At 47.7% G+C, this 23,519-nt stretch overlaps 1 protein-coding gene across 4 annotated transcripts in view; it reads right to left on the bottom strand.

The window, feature by feature from the left end:
- The window catches only part of LOC310772487 (partitioning defective 3 homolog), a 660,426-nt gene that overhangs the window by 199,145 nt on the left and 437,762 nt on the right, over positions 1–23,519 (bottom strand). For all 4 annotated transcript variants that reach the window (XM_083632305.1, XM_083632307.1, XM_083632306.1 and 1 more), the window contains exon 17: positions 8,580–8,728. In XM_083632305.1, coding sequence (XP_083488431.1) covers positions 8,580–8,728 — 149 coding nt within the window. The remainder of the gene's footprint in view (positions 1–8,579; positions 8,729–23,519) is intronic.

Raw genomic sequence — 23,519 nt, 5'->3', positions numbered from 1 at the left:
CGTGTCTGCAGAGTTTTTAAAACAAATTACGTGGCTGAAACATTATGCATATAAATGGGCCGCTATCAAAAGACGGCGATGTACCAGAGCAATGGTGGAGCCGCACTAGAAAATACATAATACATCTCCAACAGGTTTGGATAGAATCTAAACATAAAGTCATTTCCTTAGGTGGTCACGGACGGCGGAGTATGAGAAAAGGCTGGGCACGAGAGAGAGGGAGAGAGAAAGAGAGGAACGGCTTGTAGACTAAACAAAGCGAAGGCGTTTCATTTCCACCAGCGTTTTCTTTCTCGCCCATCTGACCAGGAGCAGCATCTAACACCTGTAATCTCCTCTGTTGTTTTTCCAAGATGTGAGATAGTCCGTAATAGCACAACAACATGAGGGTGGGACCGTTGTAAAAGTCCCGGCTCTGTTATCGCTCTTGTGCTGACTTGCCAGGTGGGCCCTTACATAAGAAAACCACCTGCTCCTCCATGACAAATTAAGCCTTTTGCACACACCAAAAACACCATCGCACAACTGTACGCGCCTGGCAACTGTCCAAGTCTGGTGACAAAACAGAGAACGAGCAGAAGCATGATATTGCGGTTTACGAGCCGAAATAGGGCGCTGACACAAGACGAACGGCGCCCCGTTTTATTTATTTGGCTGAGGGATGCTGCACAATGTGTACCAATTATGCAAAGTAAACACAATTAACATGTAAATGACAAACACGACACAAATGACAGGCTGTCACGGCTTCCAATGGTTTTTTGTGTGTGTGCGCGGCACCTAATTAGAGCGCCTCCTATTTATCACACTTGTAAGACAAAGTGCGCCCTTAGAAGGAATCCGTCTGGCGCTCAGGCTGATGGAGAAGCTGCTAGATGGGCGGTGTAGATAGCGGGGTGAACGCGGAGTGGCCGACGTCTTCCGACACCGGAGCCGGGCCCTGGACGGCCCTAATTATTTTTCCGATGCTCGCCGGGGGGTTGTTTAGGCTGTGTAAGTGGAGCGCCACTGCAGGTATTGGCATTTCATTTTGTCAGTTCCTCTGAGCTCTCACCTTACCAGCCGGTTGGTAAACAAGCAAGACCGGCTGATTTTCTGTCTCGTCCGGTCTGCCTTGATTCGGCCGCTGCTGCCAACGTAACGAGATAGATGTCTGAAGGATTGTTCATTCTAAACTTCGGCCGAGGAAACTATCATTAACTATGGATACACTGTTGCAACTATCACTAACGATGGATACACTGTTGCAACTATCATTAACTATGGATACACTGTTGATTGAATTACTTGAGTGGCTCTCTGAGGACTGGGCATATGTCCTTAGGTTCAGGACAGAGCAGCATTGTCTCTGTATGACTCCCAGTGGACCCTCCACATGTAGCGTGTGCTGCTACTTTCTACACGGCTTCACTCGCTGTAAATAAACGCCTCCTACAGCTCTCGCTATTGGTTTTCGATGGAGGATGTTGCTATAAGGCCTTTCTTGTCTCTACCCCCCGCTCCCTCCTCTGCATGGAACACACACACACGCAGGCATATACATGTATACATACACTCCCAATACACTCGTCAATCACTACGAGCCACCTTGCCACACACACACACAGACAAATACACACACACACACACAAACACACACACACACACACACACACACACACACGGTGGGTCAGCCATCGCCGACGAGGCCCCTGACATGTTTAAAGGGGCCTAAATGGAGCGTGGCCCACTGCTGCTGGCTGATCACAGTGGATCTTTGCATGGAAGAAGGCATGGCCAAACACAGATTAGGCTAAGAAAATAAACCCCCATCACTGAAAGAAAGCAATTACCAATCTGTTACCTTTTCATTGAATAATGCCCTGGGAAACACACGTTTCCATAAGGGTATGAGAGAGGGAGACCGAGAGAGGATAGACAGTGAGTGATGCAAAAATGATTACAGGAAAGTTTGTAACTATATGTGACAGGGACTGGTGTTTTGGTTAACTAGGCCAAGGTATTTTTCATTACATATTATGAAAGTGCAGATTGTAAGCCTTCAAATGACGTGTCATACATTGAAATCTGAAAATAGTTGATAAGCTGCTTATTTGAATGTTCGTACTCCTAAAAGCAGCATTCAGAGAAAAACGCCCTGAAAGTTGGTGAACAAGCTTGGTTTGCCCTGAGCAAGCTTAGTTTGTTAACAAATGATAAGTACAGTATTTAGTGATCCTAAAACTGTTGTTTGTTACAGTATGTTCTTCAACATCTAGCCTTGCGTAATAAAGGGGGGGAAGAAGTGAAAAAAAAACTTTCCCCAAAAAACAAGCAAACAAACAAAACCTCATCTTAATTTGTGTGATTTCATGGTTGCCTTGTTACCCCTTTCAGCAGACCGTGCCACATACAGTATACTGTATGAGTTAGGGGGACTTTACACAAAATAAGGTAAATTGCCAGCGCTGTGCGGTAATCCATATACGCTGCTACTGTTATCATAATTTCACCAGTGGCGGCTCGTCCCTTTCGCTGGCTGAACCCCTTTGCTAATCTCGCCTTGATCCCTTAACCAAGCAAACCTGCAGCAGCTCCGCCAGTGATTAGCCAGCCGTCTGAGACTCCACAGCTCGCCGTCTACACGGCTACTCGCAGAGGACAAACGGAGGGAAGGATGCCGCTGATTGATTCCTCACTTCATCCTATTTTTAGTATAAAGAAACTAAATATTCACACATTTCTGATGACCTCTAGGGTCGCAGCGACATCCGTTTTACCCCTCTTTCTGCTCGCCTTGGCATCCAAAGGAGCCTTCGTGTGTGTGAGTGCTTCTCTATCATCCATGGCGGCTATAGATCCCATGTCAAAGAGGTCAGGTAAGCTAAGAGGTTAGCTCTTAGCCAATGGTGTTGGGTTTCCAGGCTGGTAAACTCAGGCCTTTTTACACGCCGTCCCCCACCCCCTCCGTCTCGTCAATGTTAATAAAAGTGTCTGGGCTCTCAGGGGAAACCGGACTCAACGCTGAAAGTACCACTCATAATAAACCAACACCAATCCTATAACGCGCCATCCCAGTTAGTGAATAGAGCTCGTATGTGCGCCTCCAGGCTGCCCGGGACAGTCAAATGAAACTTTACTGTGTGCTGGAAATGTCAAGGGGGGGGTCAAGAGCTCTCTGGTTGCAGAAATAGAAGATCCATTTTACTGCTTAGTTTCCCAGGAAGAGATGGAACATTACTGATTACAGCGGCCATTTCCTACGTCAAAGACAGATACACAGCCTTATAAGACGGACGGTTGTGCTGAGAGGAAATCATGTCAATTCATTTTGTACAAAAGGAGCAATCTCATTGCACGAAGGGCGAGAGAGGACGGGCCAACAGAAGAGGGAAATGCTATAATTTTTCACACAGGCGGTCGGATGAAACTTAATCAACCCACTCTTCCAAATGCCATGTAAATGTGGGGCTTTGGAAGCTTATGCGTAAAGCCTGCCAACGGTGGGCCACGCAGAAGCCAGGGTGCCATGTTTGACACAATGGAATTGTGAGTTAGAGCGGCACGCGGGACGATGCAACAGTTCAAGGGAACACAAATGACATCTGCCGTACTCGGAAGCAGGGGGAATTATCCCCCGGCGCGCGGCGTTGAACACCACTATCCCTTTTGCCATTGTCTCTAGTCAGCGCGGTGAATGACTGAGGCAAGCAGACAGAGAGAGACACAGAGAGAGAGAGAGAGAGAGAGAGAGAGAGAGAGAGAGAGAGAGAGAGAGAGAGAGAGAGAGAGAGAGAGAGAGAGAGACCTTTGTTTCCGTCAGCTCTCCTGGGAGAGTTTGACGGACAGCTTTTCTGTGTGCCAGTCTATTATGTGATTCCTATCACACACCACAGAAGGCCCGGTCCTCTGCTCCTCATCTATATCTCCCCCTCTTATTCAGAGGGATGAAAATACATATTTCCCCATCGCAAACAGACACGGCTTTGTCACTCCTCACACGTCCGGAGGAGAAATGAAAACGCACCAAAAGAAGGAAAATCAAATTAAATTGGGATCCAAGTGCACCTGGATTTTTTTTTTTATCGTGGGCCAGAAATGCTGCGACATATTTGGCCGGAAGGGACCGACCAAGGACAGTTAATTGGAGAAGAGCGATCAGCATTAAACGTTAAAGGGGAGGTATGGCAAACTCCATGAATAAATCAGCAGCAGTTATTACAGCAGCAGGAGCCCATAGTATAATTAGAGCGGTTAGAACCATGCTCCCCCGGCCATTACTCACCACGGGCCCCTGCATGTAAAGATCTGTGTACAGACAGGGGCTCCATTACACATAATTTATTCAGAGAGCCGGGGCTTTAAGCAGGGCCTTAAAAGGGTAATTAAGTTAAAAATAGTCTCCAAGGTGTCCGGGGGAAGGCCGCGTCCAGGTACCCCGGAGGAGGCCAGCCGTTCCCTGGGTCGGCGGGGCTCCTACGTCTCTGCCAGCTGCGGATCGTTAGCCCCGCAGAGGACGTCCTCCGCACGCCGAACATGTGTCACCGAGGAATCACCATTACCCAGACTTATGCTTCACGTCTCAATCAGGGAGACAGAGACGCTGTCACCGGTTGGTTGCCATGGCACTGGGAACACTTGGGATTGGCTGAATCATGAGACACACACTTTTTTTTTGTTGCTGTGCACTTGTCTTCAAATAACGCGATCCAATGACATCTTTATAAACTCAATCCAATGAAATCTTGATACGTTTCCATTTTAGAGATTAGATATTAAAGCACAAAAAGTTATTATTTCTGCATCAATGTGACGCAGCTGCCATACACCTGATATGAGAATACTCTATGTATGATGTTTATTTTGAATATTTTGAAGGCTATGTATTGCAAGTTATTTCAAGTAAATGGCTGTTGACAATTTGCACATTAGTTTCCAATTGCTATGACATTGCTTTTGAAAGTCATTCCCTCTTATTGCCCAGCCATCCTCTGGTTCTGTGTCAAGTGAATGGGACACACTCTGACACGCTGCACCCGGAGCTCAGGTGAATGGGACACACTCTGACACGCTGACACTCTGACACACTCTGACACGCTGCACCCGGAGCTCAGGTGAATGGGACACACTCTGACACGCTGCACCCCGGAGCTCAGGTGAATGGGACACACTCTGACACGCTGCACCCCGGAGCTCAGGTGAATGGGACACACTCTGACACGCTGCACCCCGGAGCTCAGAACACCTTGAGTGTGGTGGATTAATGGCGGCTAGGTGAAGAGGCCAACTGGCAATGAGCGTTCTCTCCATTTCAAATGCCACTCCGCCGCCTGGCTCCCTCCAGCCCTCCACACCTCCCGGAGTAATGACTGTTTTCTTCAATCATATTCAGCGTGGAACAGCACAAGCACAATGGCGCAGGTTCCCACAACGCTGGCCAAGTCTCTCTATTCAACTCAGTGCAACTCCCTCCCAGCAATAAGTAAATGCTCTTTTGAATCACGCTGCAATTACCTCAAATAACACCCTCCTCCATTATGCATCTCAATGTGCCAAGATCATACAGCCAGCGATATTTGGTTATGAGTTATGGAGGATGAGTGGGCTTGCTTCTCCCATCTCTATTATTGACCCGCGGACCTGGCTGAGAAACCACAGCAGTCTATTGTGCTACGGGTGACAGTACATGAAGCCGGTCCCAGACTGGTTGCTTACCTCCAGTGATTTCCTGTGCTGCAGTTAATCTCATCTGCTACTGTTCAAAAGCATAGACAAGTGTGAGTGGTTAGTGGTGCCTTGCGTACCACATGATCGAGCACATGCAAAGCAGAGAGAGAGAGAGAGAGAGAGAGACACAGACAGACAGAGGAAGACAGTGTCAGAGAGAGAGAGAGACAGAAAGACAGTGTCAGAGAGAGAGAGAGACAGAAAGACAGTGTCAGAGAGAGAGAGAGAGACAGGAAGACAGTGTCAGAGAGAGAGAGAGAGAGACAGGAAGACAGTGTCAGAGAGAGCAAGACAGATGTTCAATAGTCTTAGAATGGAGTTCTAAGTGGAAGAGATATTACACCCTATGCTCGTGCCTGCTGTCAATCACGGCGCTCACAAGGTGAAGCGGCGAGAATGTAGAGCGTATTAATGCCAGCCATGTCCCATTCTGCGCTCCCCCCCCCCCCCCCCCACTCACTCAATCTTGTTCCCCATCTAAATGGGATTGAACCACGGGGTGTCTGACCGCTTCAGCATATTTCAACAGTGATGGGCTTCAAAGTGGTGAAATCTATCAGCTGATCTGATTTGGGAGACTGAGCACCTGGAATGCAATTAAAGAAAGAGGGAGGAGGGGAAAAGGGCTGGGCGGCAGGATCAAATGAGCGTCTGTAGGGAAAAGCTTTGTTCAACATGTTAACAGGTTAGTGAAGGTGGCGTGGAGATTGAACAGCAGAAAATGAAAGCGCTTGAACGACTTGTTAATGGCATGCAGATATGCTTAGACCTGCTAACTGACTGGTAAAGACGCACCGGAATGGCACCAGTGTGCGTCAATGACCAGGCTTAAAGGAAAAACACTGGTGTTGTTTGTTCTTTGGCTCATTTCATTGACTGCAAATCTATTATAAATCGTCCACAGGGCATTTCCCATTGCATGGCTTTGATGTAATAATTTCATTAAAATAATCTGCATATTCTACATATTGAAACATAGTTTCCTATTTAGGTCAGTGTTTGAATTAACGGCAGTGTGGCACTGGTGAGATGAATGGCATTCATTTGATACTAGATGTGTAGCAAATCACAACGCCAACAGAGACTGCAGTGTTAGTGTTGTGTGTATTGATTGAAACATTGCTCATCTGGGAACTTGCTGTCAGGTCTCAAAGTTAATACCTGAGAAGAACAACTTGGTTATTTCCCCACAGCATCCCAACGTTGTATCGCCAAGGATCTCTGTCAGCACGATATTTCCCAAACTCAATGGGATCCTATGAGCGGGGGACGCAAATGTGATTCTGAATTACATCTAATCACACACACTTAGGCGCTGATCTAGAAATAGTGGAGAAGCGATAAGAGTTTTGTAAAACGTCAACAAGGCCGGACTTGGTTTATCCACAACACCCAGAGGACGGCGTTAACCCAGGAGCAGATGAACCGTTCTCTGTTGTGAGCAGGGTTGTTTCCTATAACTAATCACATTGGTGAAGAAATGCTGACACCACTTTGGCACAATTAAGGCGCTTTCTTGATTGAACCCGTTGATAACGCGTGCATTTGCTTCGACGAGAACTCAATCACGGATCTATTGGCGTCTCATGTCCATTCTACTCACTTCCTCCCTTCAGTTATATCCAATTATATTTTTAATTGACACTAAGAACATAATGGATACAATTTTGATAACGAGATAATTGGTCAGTGAAACCTATCCGCTGAGTGTGCTAGCTGACTAACTATCATCTTTCTCCTGAGCAGCACTTTCGTAGAGCAAAGTTGGTGTTCCCCAGCTGACTTTGTGGTAAAGTTTGGAGGCCCGAGAAAGAGCTAATATATAGTGGAATAGAGAGCCAAAGTGAAACGTCACTTCCTGCTTTCTCCCTGTACCAGCGCTGCGAAAAATATGAATGGCGGTGAACGTAGAATAACATTACTTTTTTGATCCCGTTTGAATTGTGCCACGGTGTGCCAACGCTAATTTTGTCAATTTAAAACATAACTTTGCATGTAAAGAAAGTCGCAGTTTGTCGTCAAACTGAAACATAGGGGTTAGTTTCGTATAAAAACTACATAGCTTGTGGAAGCTCGTGGCATGTCGCCGGTCTTCAGCTTTGCCGTAGAGAAAGTGATGTCACTTAGGCGACACTATGTAGTCTTTCTGATTTATAACTTCTAGTGCAACAGTTTGGCGACAAACTGCGACTTTCTTGACAAGCAAAGTTACGTTTTAAATTGACAAAATTAGCATTGGCACACCGTGGCCCAATTCAAACGGGATAAAAAAAGTAACCTTATTCTCGGTCCACCACCATTCATAGTTTTCGCAGCGCTGGTACAGGGAGAAAGCAGGAAGTGACGTTTCACTTTGGCTCTCTATGGAGTGGGCTGTGATCTGTTAGGATTAGCCAGTGATCCAAGAGGAGGCAGCGTCTGCTCCAGCCTGGATGGGAGAGGCTGTAACGTCTCCTCGTCATCTTCTTCCCTGGATACAGCCTTCGTCTCTTGTGTTTTAGCCACGCTCCATTGGATGCAGGGCCATGGGAGACTGGAATAGGGACGGTGGGGGGGTAGGGAAAAGACTCTGGGAGGTGTAGTTTTGGAGAGGGGTTAACGGAGGGTTAAGTGTGTGTGTGTGTGTGTGTGTGTGTGTGTGTGCGTGCGTGCGTGCGTGCGTGCGTGCGTGCTTGCAAGTGTTTCTGTTTTTGAAGGAGAGGGGATAGTCTGAGCCCCCTGCAGTATTTTGCCTTTATTCATACAAGTATGAAAAAGTGTGAGATACACAGGTTTTGCAGGGATTTGGTTGGTCATTTTGGGGTGTGTGTGGTTCCAGAGATAGATTTTTTTGGCCACTGTGCATGTGTGTTTTAAACGTGCGTTGTGTTTACCTAGGTCCATGCTCTTGGACTTGCGCGTCTTGATGATCTCCAGCTGATTGGCGTTGTCAAACTGCTTGGTGCGTTTCTCCGACATGCTCTGGCGGCCGAAGCCCTCCCGCTGGAACGCACCGTCAGGGTCCGTGTCTGCACTGAGCGTGCTGGACAAATGAGAAACGACAGAGAGAGAGAGAGAGAGAGAGAGAGAGAGAGAGAGAGAGAGAGAGAGAGAGAGAGAGAGAGAGAGAGAGAGGAGAGAAAGAGAGAGAGACAGAGAGAGAGAGAGAGAGAGGGAGAGAAAGAGAGAGATACATCAAAATGTTGCCAAGAGACATGGCGCAGTCAGTTGAAGGTCATTGCACCAACTTTAATCCAGTGACTATCACAATCAAACTTCATATTTTCAAGTCATATTATCTCACAAGCCCTCTACACAGATATATGGCTTCACACTCAGGTTGCAGTTACATTGCCAGGAGCAGACAAGACAAAGATCAATCCTCCATAGCAATGTTATTCAAGGACACCACCACCTCCGCTGGGTTCAGGAGAGGGCAGGAATGGGAAGGGAAGGGGGGTTGGGGGGCGCTGGCTGATATGTGGCCCCCGTGAGGTGAGGCTGTGCCGGGGTCACGACCGCTCAATATCGCCCCCCCCCCCCCGCCTGCCCCTCCATGTCTGGAGCAGCGGTGGGGCCCGTCCCACCATAGCCTGCTCCCTTTGAGCTCCCATATCTCTGTCTGGATCTTAATTGAAAATGGGAGGGGAGTGTGTGGCGGTTGGGGAAAGGTGGACGCTGGTATTTGCATGCCGAGGAGAGCATTTACAATTAAGGTGAGAAATCGTGCCATTTAAGGTGAGATAGGGCTGATTGGCTCTGATAAATGTAGCATGTCTGAGTAGACACTCTGTCTCCGCCTCTCCTGCTCTGTTTGGGTGTGTTGTCCATTTGCCCATGTAGCTCTATTCCTGCATTTCATCTCAGGGTAAACACAGCAAAATAACACTGCGGCTACTAGAGTTCCTTTTTAATCATGTTCTGTGTTTAGAACTTGCCAATGCAATCAAGGAATTTGAATTCTTTTCACTTCAAGTTGAGTGCCTTAGCTTCTCATAGGAAGATTTGGTCCAGGGTTGAACAGTGCTATTGTGCGTTGAAGTGCAGTAACAGAGTGCAGTAACAGAGTACTCAAATGTGTCGTTCCAAGTCCTCACCAACACTTGTAATGTCACTCCACATCGGCCGCGGATCCGCCGCTGCTTGTTTGGACGCAAACAATAACAAAAAAGCCGCCACGCCCCGTCACTTTGCTGTCACCGCCACGCCCCGTCACTTTGCTGTCACCGCCACGCCCCGTCACTTTGCTGTCACCGCCACGCCCCGTCACTTTGCTGTCCAGCTCAGCTGCCAATCCTGACTAACATCAAGCCGCTGACACAGGAAGAGAGGGGAGGCAGAGCAGGAAGACCGGCATGACACTTCAGATCTATTATTCATTCATTTATCATCCCTCGCTTTTCTCCTCTCATCATCAGAAGAAAAAAACACCTCGTCCTCTGTCTGTCTCTCTCTCTCTCTCTCTCTCTCTCTCTCTCTCTCTCTCCCTCTGTCTCCACAAATGTCATCTGTCGGAGGACCGAGAAAGAGCGGGGAGAGGGGGGGGGGGGGGGCTGACTTTTCAGCCTGAATTTAGATGTCCTTCACTCTAGGCAGCGTCGTGTGTGTCTGGGCCAATTGAACACAGCCAAGACCTAGACGGAGCGAGAGCGAGGCCGGCGGGCGGGCGGGACCGTACAGTACAGCACCCGTCACACAAGAACAGAGAGGTCTGGTCGTGGTCGTGAGCTGTGTGAGCGTTCAAAAGAGCAATAATGGCTACAAGCAGCTCGGGTGAATCGGAAAAACAACACATAGAGAAACCTGTGGGCTATCAGAGTGAAGTAAGAAACCTGTGGGCTATCAGAGTGAAGTAAGAAACCTGTGGGCTATCAGAGTGAAGTAAGAAACCTGTGAGCTATCAGAGTGAAGTAAGAAACCTGTGGGCTATCAGAGTGAAGTAAGAAACCTGTGGGCTATCAGAGTGAAGTAAGAAACCTGTGGGCTATCAGAGTGAAGTAAGAAACCTGTGGGCTATCAGAGTGAAGTAAGAAACCTGTGGGCTATCAGAGTGAAGTAAGAAACCTGTGGGCTATCAGAGTGAAGTAAGAAACCTGTGGGCTATCAGAGTGAAGTAAGAAACCTGTGAGCTATCAGAGTGAAGTAAGAAACCTGTGGGCTATCAGAGTGAAGTAAGAAACCTGTGGGCTATCAGAGTGAAGTAAGAAACCTGTGGGCTATCAGAGTGAAGTAAGAAACCTGTGGGCTATCAGAGTGAAGTAAGAAACCTGTGGGCTATCAGAGTGAAGTAAGAAACCTGTGGGCTATCAGAGTGAAGTAAGAAACCTGTGGGCTATCAGAGTGAAGTAAGAAACCTGTGGGCTATCAGAGTGAAGTAAGAAACCTGTGGGCTATCAGAGTGAAGTAAGAAACCTGTGGGCTATCAGAGTGAAGTAAGAAACCTGTGGGCTATCAGAGTGAAGTAAGAAACCTGTGGGCTATCAGAGTGAAGTAAGAAACCTGTGAGCTATCAGAGTGAAGTAAGAAACCTGTGGGCTATCAGAGTGAAGTAAGAAACCTGTGGGCTATCAGAGTGAAGTAAGAAACCTGTGAGCTATCAGAGTGAAGTAAGAAACCTGTGAGCTATCAGAGTGAAGTAAGAAACCTGTGGGCTATCAGAGTGAAGTAAGAAACCTGTGGGCTATCAGAGTGAAGTAAGAAACCTGTGGGCTATCAGAGTGAAGTAAGAAACCTGTGAGCTATCAGAGTGAAGTAAGAAACCTGTGGGCTATCAGAGTGAAGTAAGAAACCTGTGGGCTATCAGAGTGAAGTAAGAAACCTGTGGGCTATCAGAGTGAAGTAAGAAACCTGTGAGCTATCAGAGTGAAGTAAGAAACCTGTGGGCTATCAGAGTGAAGTAAGAAACCTGTGGGCTATCAGAGTGAAGTAAGAAACCTGTGAGCTATCAGAGTGAAGTAAGAAACCTGTGAGCTATCAGAGTGAAGTAAGAAACCTGTGGGCTATCAGAGTGAAGTAAGAAACCTGTGGGCTATCAGAGTGAAGTAAGAAACCTGTGAGCTATCAGAGTGAAGTAAGAAACCTGTGGGCTATCAGAGTGAAGTAAGAAACCTGTGGGCTATCAGAGTGAAGTAAGAAACCTGTGAGCTATCAGAGTGAAGTAAGAAACCTGTGGGCTATCAGAGTGAAGTAAGAAACCTGTGGGCTATCAGAGTGAAGTAAGAAACATGTGAGCTATCAGAGTGAAGTAAGAAACCTGTGGGCTATCAGAGTGAAGTAAGAAACCTGTGAGCTATCAGAGTGAAGTAAGAAACCTGTGGGCTATCAGAGTGAAGTAAGAAACCTGTGGGCTATCAGAGTGAAGTAAGAAACCTGTGAGCTATCAGAGTGAAGTAAGAAACCTGTGGGCTATCAGAGTGAAGTAAGAAACCTGTGAGCTATCAGAGTGAAGTAAGAAACCTGTGGGCTATCAGAGTGAAGTAAGAAACCTGTGGGCTATCAGAGTGAAGTAAGAAACCTGTGGGCTATCAGAGTGAAGTAAGAAACCTGTGAGCTATCAGAGTGAAGTAAGAAACCTGTGGGCTATCAGAGTGAAGTAAGAAACCTGTGGGCTATCAGAGTGAAGTAAGAAACCTGTGAGCTATCAGAGTGAAGTAAGAAACCTGTGGGCTATCAGAGTGAAGTAAGAAACCTGTGAGCTATCAGAGTGAAGTAAGAAACCTGTGGGCTATCAGAGTGAAGTAAGAAACCTGTGGGCTATCAGAGTGAAGTAAGAAACCTGTGAGCTATCAGAGTGAAGTAAGAAACCTGTGAGCTATCAGAGTGAAGTAAGAAACCTGTGGGCTATCAGAGTGAAGTAAGAAACCTGTGGGCTATCAGAGTGAAGTAAGACGGACACGGCTGCCTCTGCTTTAGTCTGGTTCCAGCAGAGCTGTGAATAAACGGGCCAGAGGTCGGGCGTCTGGGGGAGGCTGAGGCTGAGGGGACAGCAGAGGCTGCTGGGGAGCCTGTGGGATGGCTTGGATGGGGGTGTGGTGATGACTTGGATGCGGGGAAAGGTTGTGAAAGGGAGGAAGCAGAGGACCGACTGGGAAATTGCCCGACGCCGGCTGTTTTTTTTTTTTTTTATAATTTTTTTCCACGATTTTTTATCCCATTTTTAACCCCCATTAGTGCTAATTTAATTTATTTATCCTGGTTGCTACTCCACCCTCTGCCGATCTGGGGAGAGCCGAAACTGGCTCCATGCTTCCTCCGAGACATGGGCAGTTAGCCAGCCGCTTCTTTTCACCTGACAGGGGAAGCTTCACCGGTAGGACATAGCACGTGGGAGGTTCACGCTATTCCAACCAGTTCCCCTCGCTCTGAACAGGCGCCCTTAACGACCAGAGGAGGCACCACATTAGCAACCAGGATATTGCATGTTTTGGTGAAGGGGGTACCTATATGAAGGAAGCCCCCGGGAGGCACGGGGAGAACATGCAAACTCCACACAGAAAGGCCCTTTTGACGACCCCACCCGGGGGGTGGGCACTCGAGGACATGCGGACGGGCACACATTCCTTCAGCGCTCACAGCGTCCCAGGTGGGAATCGAACCCAGGACCTTCGAGCTGTGAGGCGACAGCGCTTACCACTGCACCACCGTACCCCCTCCCGCCGCCGGCTGTTTGACTGTCAGCTTACACAGACCGGTCTGCAGGTCCACCACGGATGGTCCACCACATGCAGCTCACCTGACAAAGGCCTGGGTCCAACGTACACACTGTCTACACACATACAGTATGGAGCTGTGGAGAACGTGTGTGTGTGTGTGCGGAACATAGCCAATACACACACACACATTTAGGAAACGAGTGAAATTAGCATCTAACATAATACAAGTTTTAAGCTGCGGCCACACAGATCTGTCAGAAAGTGGACAGAATTATTGACGCATAGATTTCTGTCAGTTGAGCTGTTTTGGAAGATGTTGGATCATGGATAATCAATCAATCAATTAACTTTTATTATCAGACACAGGGTCCATAGAAAAACACATACATGAACAACACAAATAAAATACACAAGAAAGAATTAAGATCTATAAAATGCACATACTGTATACTGTACCAATAGGACCACATTCGTGAGTTGCATCTCACAGCACTAAAAACAGGGTTGGTTAGCAGTACTATGATGGCATTCTGGAACACATTTAGTCTGCCGATAAATTTGTACATTAGGTTTCTAAGGAGGGCCTGAAAAGTGTAGATTCCTGCCTTACAAAACAGGTCACTTGCACTATTCCACCTAGGTTTTTTCATCAAAATCCGCATACAGTCGTCGTTATATGCAACCTGAAGCTTGTGTAGGCTTGCTTTTTTGACGTTCACCCACAGGATACTTCACTCTGCTCTCCACTCGCTATTCATTTAGCCATAAAATGCTCAATGTAATGAGAGGGTTTCTATTCTGATACAGATGCTTTTTTTTTTACGCACACAGGTAGCCTACTAGTGGAAAGCAATGCTGATAGAAAGAGTCTCGGTCATAAACTTAAATGAAAATGTATTTGATCAATACACACACGCAACTGACTCACTCGATCATGTGACGAGATAAGTTAGATCGTCTGTGGAAAGTGCCACAAACTCTTCCACTCTTCTCCAGTCCAGCCATCCATCTGGTCCCAAGCCCGTGGCCTATTTTTGATCCATTTGGATAATCCATCCCCCTCATCTCTCCTTCTTTAAGCAGTGTTTGAAAGCAATTTCCACTATTCCGAGCAGATGCTCTCCTCGCCTCTCAAAGTCCTCCCATCATCTGAAATTAACTGAGCGCCGAGGATCGCTCACAGGCAAATTCTCACATTTTACATCTACTTGTTCCTGTCTCCATCTCCCTGGCAGAGAAGTTAATGTGTCAAACTTGCACATGGGCCGTGCTCCTAAGTGGTGTGCGCTGAAAGCCCCCTGTGCTCACAATTTGACTTACGTTTCTTTTCCCTTTTTTCCCCTTCTTCCTTTTATTCCTTTACTCCACTTGCGTCTTAGCCTCATTTTCAAAACTACACCAAAGAGGTAAGTTTCAAAGCCTTCTACTTCTTAGAAAAGTGCACCTCAGTTTGACTGACTGGCAGTGGGGGGGTCTGTGCATTAGTTTCCATGCCCCAAAGAGCCAAAGAGGGGGAGCGAGAGGTGGGGAGTGATGCCCAGTAGGTGCTCCTGAAATGGGCCTACTGAGGTTTGGAGGGGGTTGATCCAGCTGACTGCATGGATGCTTAGCTGGGCCAGAAGGGTTTGGAACTGCCTTCAATCATCGCATAAAGGTCTGGTCAGAGGCCTGTACAGCTGGCATGTGCACCGGTGGACATTTCACTTGACGGTCGAATGGTTTCTTTCGGAAGGAAAAAGATTCAATGACACAGAGGTTTTCCCTTGCAATAATCTTCTTAAGATAGTTTATACAGTATGAAACACACTGGTCGATTGCCAGGTGATCTCTGGGAATCGCAGTGCAGAAACAGCACAGCAATGAGCGCTGAGCACCAAAGAGAGACAAGATAGCATACCGGTAACCCCCCCCCCCCCCCCCGCCCAAAAAAACAGGATCTCATGGATTACCACTTTAAGGGCCCTATCTTCGTACGGCGCTATCGTTTGCGCTGCATTTGCGCGCCTCTTATTGCTATCTTCCCAGCGTCTTAAGCTATCGTCTGCCTCCACCGTCCAGTTTTGCGCTGGGATGACACAGGTGTAGGCGTGGCCCAGGTGTGTCGGTGGGCCTCTAGCCTATCATGAGTCTCGCGCAAGTGTCATTTAGCGCTGTGGGGAAGATACCGTCGGTTTGTTCCGAGCGCAAAGAGAGGTTTGGGCATTGCCCGTTCCAAAATAGGCGTTCCAGCGCAATGTGTTAGAAAAAAAGGCCTTGGGTGCTCTCAATTTTAACGCCAGCAAATAGCTGGTTCTTAGCACAAACAACCCCACTACGGCAGGCGTACGCCTGAGCGCAGACAGTATTCTCCGGCGCAGTGCAGGGAATCCGTGCACGGCTCGCGCGCGGACACACTTCCCTCCTCAGAATGCCACGTTGATTTTCAACTAACCTACACTGCAGAAAAAAAACACACCTTGATTTAACAATGATAATTTGTTTGTGATGGTTTTGTGCAAAAAAGTGATTTGCGTTTTGAATTGGATTACCAGGAGAACGAGGGTCTGGCGGGGCAGGAGTCTGTGTGTAGCGCGGGGAGGGGTGCTTTGTATACGGGTAGTGTGCCGTGTCCTGAAGGAGGGGCTCCCCTGTGAGCTGGGCCGGGTAGGCAGGCCGGGGGGGTCGGTGCACAGGGTGGGTAGAGGCACTGCCGAGGCACCGAGGCAGCACTGTGTGTGGTCCCGTGGATCGAAATCACTTTCTGACACAACACCGGCCATATATATGTATAGGCTATACAGTAACCATTGATAGTATACAGTAACCTCTCTCCCTGCACCATTGCACCATGCAACAATAGCTTAACCCGAGTGGACAATTCTGGTATAGGCTATTGAAATAGGCTAGAATTAAAATCTCACACATCCCTACCCTATAGCCTATATGAGCGAAACGACTAATTAAAAGGGTACTAATTACAAAAGCATCAATTTTCGTTACGAATCCGAAATGGTTCATCCTCCAATTCTCTCTTCCCTCTCTCGTTCTCTCCCTCCTCTCTCTCTCTGACTCTCTCCCTCTCTCTTTTCTCTCTCTCTCTCTCACTCTGTCACTCTGCTTGCACTGAGCAAGAAAGAAGCTGCTGCCTGTCACAGACGTGCAGGCGGTGACGCTGTGGCTTTTAAGGGGAGTGATCTCAACTTGTGGTGAATCCTGTTAATATGGGCATAAACACGCCTATCGGGGGGTTTGCGCTGAGATGACGTGAAGCGCAGCGGGCCGACACGCTCACAATTAGGGCTTTGCACGGCGCTATTTAAGAATTGTGTGTTTATGTGTGTGTGTGTGTGTGTGTGTGTGTGTGTGTGTGTGTGTGTGTGTGTGTGTGTGTGCGCGTGTGCATGCGTGCGTGCGTGCGTGCATGCGCGTGTGTGTGTGTGTGCGTGTGTGTGTGTGTGTGTGCGTGCGTGCGTGCGTGCATGTGCATGTGTGTGTGTGTGTGTGTGCGTGTGCGTGCGTGCGTGCGCTTGCGTGTGTGTTTGTGTGTAGGTTACTTTGGTATGGCTCCTGCTGAGATTCATGGACAGGGCTGCATGTCTGACATGCTTGTAGCAATGGCTCCCCGCTGAGACTCTGTAAATATTCATAAACCTAGAGGGGACTATTAGCATTTAAGGAAGAATTAGCCTGCAGTTTGTGTATCTGCTTCTGTGAAAGTCACCATCAACGTGTGTGTGTGTGTGTGTGTGTGTGTGTGTGTGTGTGTGTGTGTGTGTGTGTGTGTGTGTGTGTGTGTGTGTGTGTGTGTGTGTGTGTGTGTGTGTGTGTGTGTGTGTGTGTGTGTGTGTGTGTGTGTGTGTGGAGGGATGTTTACATTCATGCTATGCAGGCCTGCTGATGGCCCGGTGAGAAAAACACACACGCTTAACAGGCCACGTCTGATCCTTAGTTACATTACTGACGATGGAGACTATTAGGGAGTCGACTGAAGTAGGCCGCGCTGCAATGTTAGCCTGAAAGTTTGTTTGTTCGTGTCCATGCAGACCTTTTCCACTTTATATGTTAATTTGTGAAATTGTTTAGCAGCCAATGTGTATCTAAACACTCGTGAGACTGAGGCCGTCTGTGCAGCAGTGTGTGTATGTGTGTGTGTGTGTGCAGCAGTGTGTGTATGTGTGTGTGTGTCTACAGTCCATCTCTGCCAGTTTGACAGCCCGCGTCAGAGCTGCCTGGAAAATGATGTATCCACCTGTGACATCTCACAAAGATAAAGTAGGATGTCGTCTAGTTGGCTTTCTATCTCTCTCTCCCCCTCTCTCTCTCCAGCTGTTCCTTCTTCACTTTAATGAGAATTGACTCCTGTCCTCCATTCTGTCTGTTACGTCAAGTTCGCGATCCAAGTCATTGGGACGGAAGCCTTCCATGCGGGCCAAGACTGTGACAGTGTCCCTAGTGGAGAAATGGAGGCAGTGATTTTCTGTTCTCCAACATACAGTATTTATCTCCAGTGATAAATCTCATTCCTTCATTTTAATTCAGTCAATTCAAAACTGAACTCATTTGCAAATCAATCATTTTCTTTTTGCTCAGCAGGATGTGTCTGACAAACCTCCTCGTGGCAAAAGGTTTTCAATATTTGAGGAAAAACATGCTCCTCCTGAATCAAATGAAATGAAAGTGAGGGCGGGTCCCCACCTGCTTTGCATCTGACTTCCATCCATTCCTCTCTCCCTTTCATCCTGCCTGTCTGAGGACAGCAGAGGAGAGGAGGACTGTCCTGTCTGAGGACAGCAGAGGAGAGGAGGACTGTCCTGTCTGAGGACAGCAGAGGAGAGGAGGACTGTCCTCTGTCCCTTTCATCCTGCCTGTCTGAGGACAGCAGAGGAGAGGAGGACTGTCCTGTCTCCCTTTCATCCTGCCTGTCTGAGGACAGCAGAGGAGAGGAGGACTGTCCTCTCTCCCTTTCATCCTGCCTGTCTGAGGACAGCAGAGGAGAGGAGGACTGTCCTGTCTGAGGACAGCAGAGGAGAGGAGGACTGTCCTGTCTCCCTTTCATCCTGCCTGTCTGAGGACAGCAGAGGAGAGGAGGACTGTCCTGTCTCCCTTTCATCCTGCCTGTCTGAGGACAGCAGAGGAGAGGAGGACTGTCCTGTCTGAGGACAGCAGAGGAGAGGAGGACTGTCCTGTCTGAGGACAGCAGAGGAGAGGAGGACTGTCCTGTCTGAGGACAGCAGATGAGAGGAGGACTGTCCTGTCTGAGGACAGCAGAGGAGAGGAGGACTGTCCTCTGTCCCTTTCACCCTGCCTGTCTGAGGACAGCAGAGGAGAGGAGGACTGTCCTGTCTCCCTTTCATCCTGCCTGTCTGAGGACAGCAGAGGAGAGGAGGACTGTCCTCTCTCCCTTTCATCCTGCCTGTCTGAGGACAGCAGAGGAGAGGAGGACTGTCCCCTCTCCCTTTCATCCTGCCTGTCTGAGGACAGCAGAGGAGAGGAGGACTGTCCTGTCTCCCTTTCATCCTGCCTGTCTGAGGACAGCAGAGGAGAGGAGGACTGTCCTGTCTCCCTTTCATCCTGCCTGTCTGAGGACAGCAGAGGAGAGGAGGACTGTCCTCTCTCCCTTTCATCCTGCCTGTCTGAGGACAGCAGAGGAGAGGAGGACTGTCCTCTCTCCCTTTCATCCTGCCTGTCTGAGGACAGCAGAGGAGAGGAGGACTGTCCTGTCTCCCTTTCATCCTGCCTGTCTGAGGACAGCAGAGGAGAGGAGGACTGTCCTCTCTCCCTTTCATCCTGCCTGTCTGAGGACAGCAGAGGAGAGGAGGACTGTCCTCTGTCCCTTTCATCCTGCCTGTCTGAGGACAGCAGAGGAGAGGAGGACTGTCCTGTCTCCCTTTCATCCTGCCTGTCTGAGGACAGCAGAGGAGAGGAGGACTGTCCTCTGTCCCTTTCATCCTGCCTGTCTGAGGACAGCAGAGGAGAGGAGGACTGTCCTGTCTCCCTTTCATCCTGCCTGTCTGAGGACAGCAGAGGAGAGGAGGACTGTCCTGTCTCCCTTTCATCCTGCCTGTCTGAGGACAGCAGAGGAGAGGAGGACTGTCCTCTCTCCCTTTCATCCTGCCTGTCTGAGGACAGCAGAGGAGAGGAGGACTGTCCTCTGTCCCTTTCATCCTGCCTGTCTGAGGACAGCAGAGGAGAGGAGGACTGTCCTGTCTCCCTTTCATCCTGCCTGTCTGAGGACAGCAGAGGAGAGGAGGACTGTCCTCTGTCCCTTTCATCCTGCCTGTCTGAGGACAGCAGAGGAGAGGAGGACTGTCCTGTCTCCCTTTCATCCTGCCTGTCTGAGGACAGCAGAGGAGAGGAGGACTGTCCTGTCTCCCTTTCATCCTGCCTGTCTGAGGACAGCAAAGGAGAGGAAGACTGTCCTGTCTCCCTTTCATCCTGCCTGTCTGAGGACAGCAGAGGAGAGGAGGACTGTCCTCTCTCCCTTTCATCCTGCCTGTCTGAGGACAGCAGAGGAGAGGAGGACTGTCCCTTTCATCCTGCCTGTCTGAGGACAGCAGAGGAGAGGAGGACTGTCCTTGTCTCCTGACTGCATTCAGAGGGAGGTGATACCAAGACATACCAACATACCAAGGCAGATCCAAGGACGTGCAGAACACTCTAATGATGCCCAAATACCCTCCACAAATCCTACTGCTTTCTGTCATATTGTCATATTTATGTCCGACTTATATGCACAAGGTCTGCAAAGGGAAACTATGAAGAGAACACTGCTCACACAAAGTCAATGAAGAAGTGTGGACTTTTGACATACACAGCATGGAAGAGAGTGCTACAGCAATGGACTGATGCTGACGTGAAGCTCCACTCTTCCCAATCACACAACAACTACATCTCCCTCGTTGTCTAGTGCTCACTTCAAATGCATTTTTTTTATGTGTGGGTCTCAAACTCTTGCTTTTAGCGTTTTCATTCATAACCATTGCAGTATAATTACATAACCATAACCATAGCCTTCTGTGTGTATAATTACATGGACAAAACTATAAGCTTCTGTACAGTACATGTAGTATAATTACAGGAACATAAGTGAAATTGTACTTACATAAAGTAGGGATAATCTACCCCATGTGCAAAAAAAAAATATATTTTTTGTCTTAAGTCACTTTTTCATGACAGAGATGTTGGAATTATTTTACCGCAAAAGCAATGTAACTATGGGTTTACCTCTTGCAGTCTTACTTATTACAGCGTTCTCGTGGATATAAACTTCGTAGCTAAATGAGCAGAGGAGCACAATGCTATGGGTTGATAAAGAAAAACAGAGCAGCGAGGAGAGACATGTTCCCAAGTTTACACTCCTCTCTTGGTACTTTCATAAACTCTTCTTCCCCCTATCCCCTGAGCCACGCCACTCGTGTTTTGTCTCGTTTAGATTATTATTATTTTTTATTCTGAAGGACAAAGTTGATGGCATCGCAGCAAGGATTGGATAAACTACAGTAGCCAGTGTTGTTATAATATGAACAGGATATATTCATGCAGGAGTGGGCGACTGAGCACTGAGCATTTAGCGTGCAAACTTCCACCGGTTTCCCTTACAGTTTTGAGAACGTAGCCTGGAAACAGTTACTTCGGCTGAACACCTTTATATTTTGATTTATCACAGTCAGCATGATAAGTCTATAAGAAAACAAGCTTGTTATAATTGGAAAACCTAATTGTAAAGTCTTCCCATGATGCGAGCCAACCTAACATCCATCACACTAAACACTAAATCACTCAAACCTATTCAGTCAGGTCTCGGTAACAAGCTGCCAGAATGCTCCAGACAAATGGCAAAGCATTTGTCTCCGCTGACAAAGGCTAATAAGTGATGGCGTGTGCGGGCCTAGAGAGGAATGGAATGAAAGGGGGAGTTGGGTTTTAACTGCTGCAGCTCAGCTGGAAGGGAACGGACGCACCCCCGCTACTGCACTCTATCATCCTCCAGGACGAGAACCAGGTGGGAACCAGAAACCGCCGCATTCCTTCCGCATCAAGATAACGAGTCGACCCGTTTTTATGAGCTGCCTAAATTGCGTTTGCGACGCCGCGTGCCTTGCGCTCCGCTCCCGAGAGAAACAGCGTTGGTATCGTAGGTAATCCATCTAGATTATACTGCAGAGCTAGTTCATCAGCAAGCCTTATCGCTTTGATTGTAAATCATTCGGACGCGGGCTTTCCTGTTTGGGTTCAGATTGGAACGAATGACTGATGTCATGGGGCAAGACTCGGTTATCAAATGACGTAATGTACACATGTAAAGTCATAATTTACCATCTTTATTTGCATAGGGGTCAGGACTTTGAGTGAGCACACATGCTGTTTTCCATCACCCCTGATTCACATTCAAAGTTTTGATGCACTTGTAAGTATCGCATTAGAAAAGCTTGATGGAAAGGGCAAAATTGGATCCCCCCCCCTCAATTTCGCAAAAAGGTGTTTACGCTCGCTTGAGTTAACGTACAAAACGGGAGTTGTCCTGACGTAGCGAACATGACTGATCAGCTGTACCCTGTGTTGTGCACAGCTGTACCTACTGCCGGCCCGACCGGCCCAACAAACAACCCTGCAGCAGATCAGATGTTCTGGATCCTAAAGTGTTGCACCCAAAGGCTCTCCATCCCTAAGGCTGGCTTTACACGGTGAAACTTGCACGGAACTTTAGTTGCATGAAACTTAGGTGAAACCAAGTTGCAAATGAATTGCATGGTATAAATCCTTCTGCAACTCACTTGAAACTTCTGTGAAACTCAGCCGCAACAGTTGCAAAGCGCTCAACTTTGTGGAACTAGTTTCATGCAACAGCCAATCAAAATGCTGAGAACCAGTCAGCTGATCACATAGGCTCTGGCTGTCTGAATCAGTGCGCAGTCTCAGAAGACATCTATATGTCAATATCCATTTATAGTCATAGCGCCCCCTACTGGCAACACAGAAAGTGGTTTGTAACTCGGCCGGACATGGTCCCACGCGCACCAAAATCCACATGTTTGATGAGCATCCCAGCCTGAAGACATCTAGTTGACCATTTGGAGTTATCGGCAGAGCGCCCCCTACTGGCCACACAGGAAGTTGGAGTAACTTTATTGTAGATTGTCCAATCTGCTTTAAACGTGTCATGCATGATAAGTGTCCATGCCTCAAGCCATCTATGTGTCAATATCCATTTATAGTCATAGCGCCCCCTACTGGCAACACAGAAAGTGGTTTGTAACTTGGCCCTACATGCTCACACGTGCACCAAACTTCACATGTTTGATGAGCATCCCAGCCTGAAGACATCTAGATGACCATTTGGAGTTATAGGCAGAGCGCCCCCTACTGGCCAGACAGAAAGCGGTTTGTAACTCGGCCATACATGGTCACACCCGCAACGAACTTCAGATGTTTGATGAGCATCCCAGAGCATTGAATGTATTCTGATCCATGCGGAGCCAGGATCTACATGGGTTAAAAATAATAATATTAACATGTTGTGAAGTATAGTGATCACATAACTGTTCAATGCTATGCTATATATGTTTTAATGATAATCAGTTATCTATATATGAAGCTACAATTTCATACTGTTGTCACAAGGTGGCAACAACGAGCTATTTATTTATTTATTTTCCTTGAATCAATCAATAAATTTGAGAAAAATAATAACAATGCACTCACCGGAGGCTCATTGGATCAAGCTCCTTGAAAAGAGTGTGAAACGATCCACTGGTATGTCTTTTAAGTAGCCAGTCCTTCACCCACATACGTTTAACTTTTTTTCATGTTGTGTTTTTTCCTCCTCCTCCTCCAACATATCCATGAGTATTAATGCACTAATAGCTCTCTTCCTATTCTCGGGGCCCGGGACAGCCATATTTTATCTAACAAAGTAGCTAGCTAGCTAGCCAACCAGCCAGCCAGTGCCAGAAGAAAAAACGATACAACACCTCCAAGTCCGAATTGATATTTTCCAGCGAGAAAACGATATGAAATACGATACAAAGATGCAGAATGACAATTCTCACTTGAAAAAAGAAGAAAACCATACAATAGATGAAAAATGACCAATCTAGCTAGCTAGTTTTGCTGGAAGAAACTGCCAAGTTGCACGAGACTTGATTATTTTTTAATTGCTTTGTGTAACTGTGAAGTTGCATGGAAATTGGGTTGCATGCAACT

The sequence above is a fragment of the Poromitra crassiceps genome (genome assembly GCF_964638095.1).
Source record: "Poromitra crassiceps genome assembly, chromosome: 2".
Classification (NCBI taxonomy): Eukaryota; Metazoa; Chordata; class Actinopteri; order Beryciformes; family Melamphaidae; genus Poromitra; species Poromitra crassiceps.
Note: the sequence above shows the minus strand (reverse complement) of the source record. Positions and strands in the feature narration are given on the sequence as shown.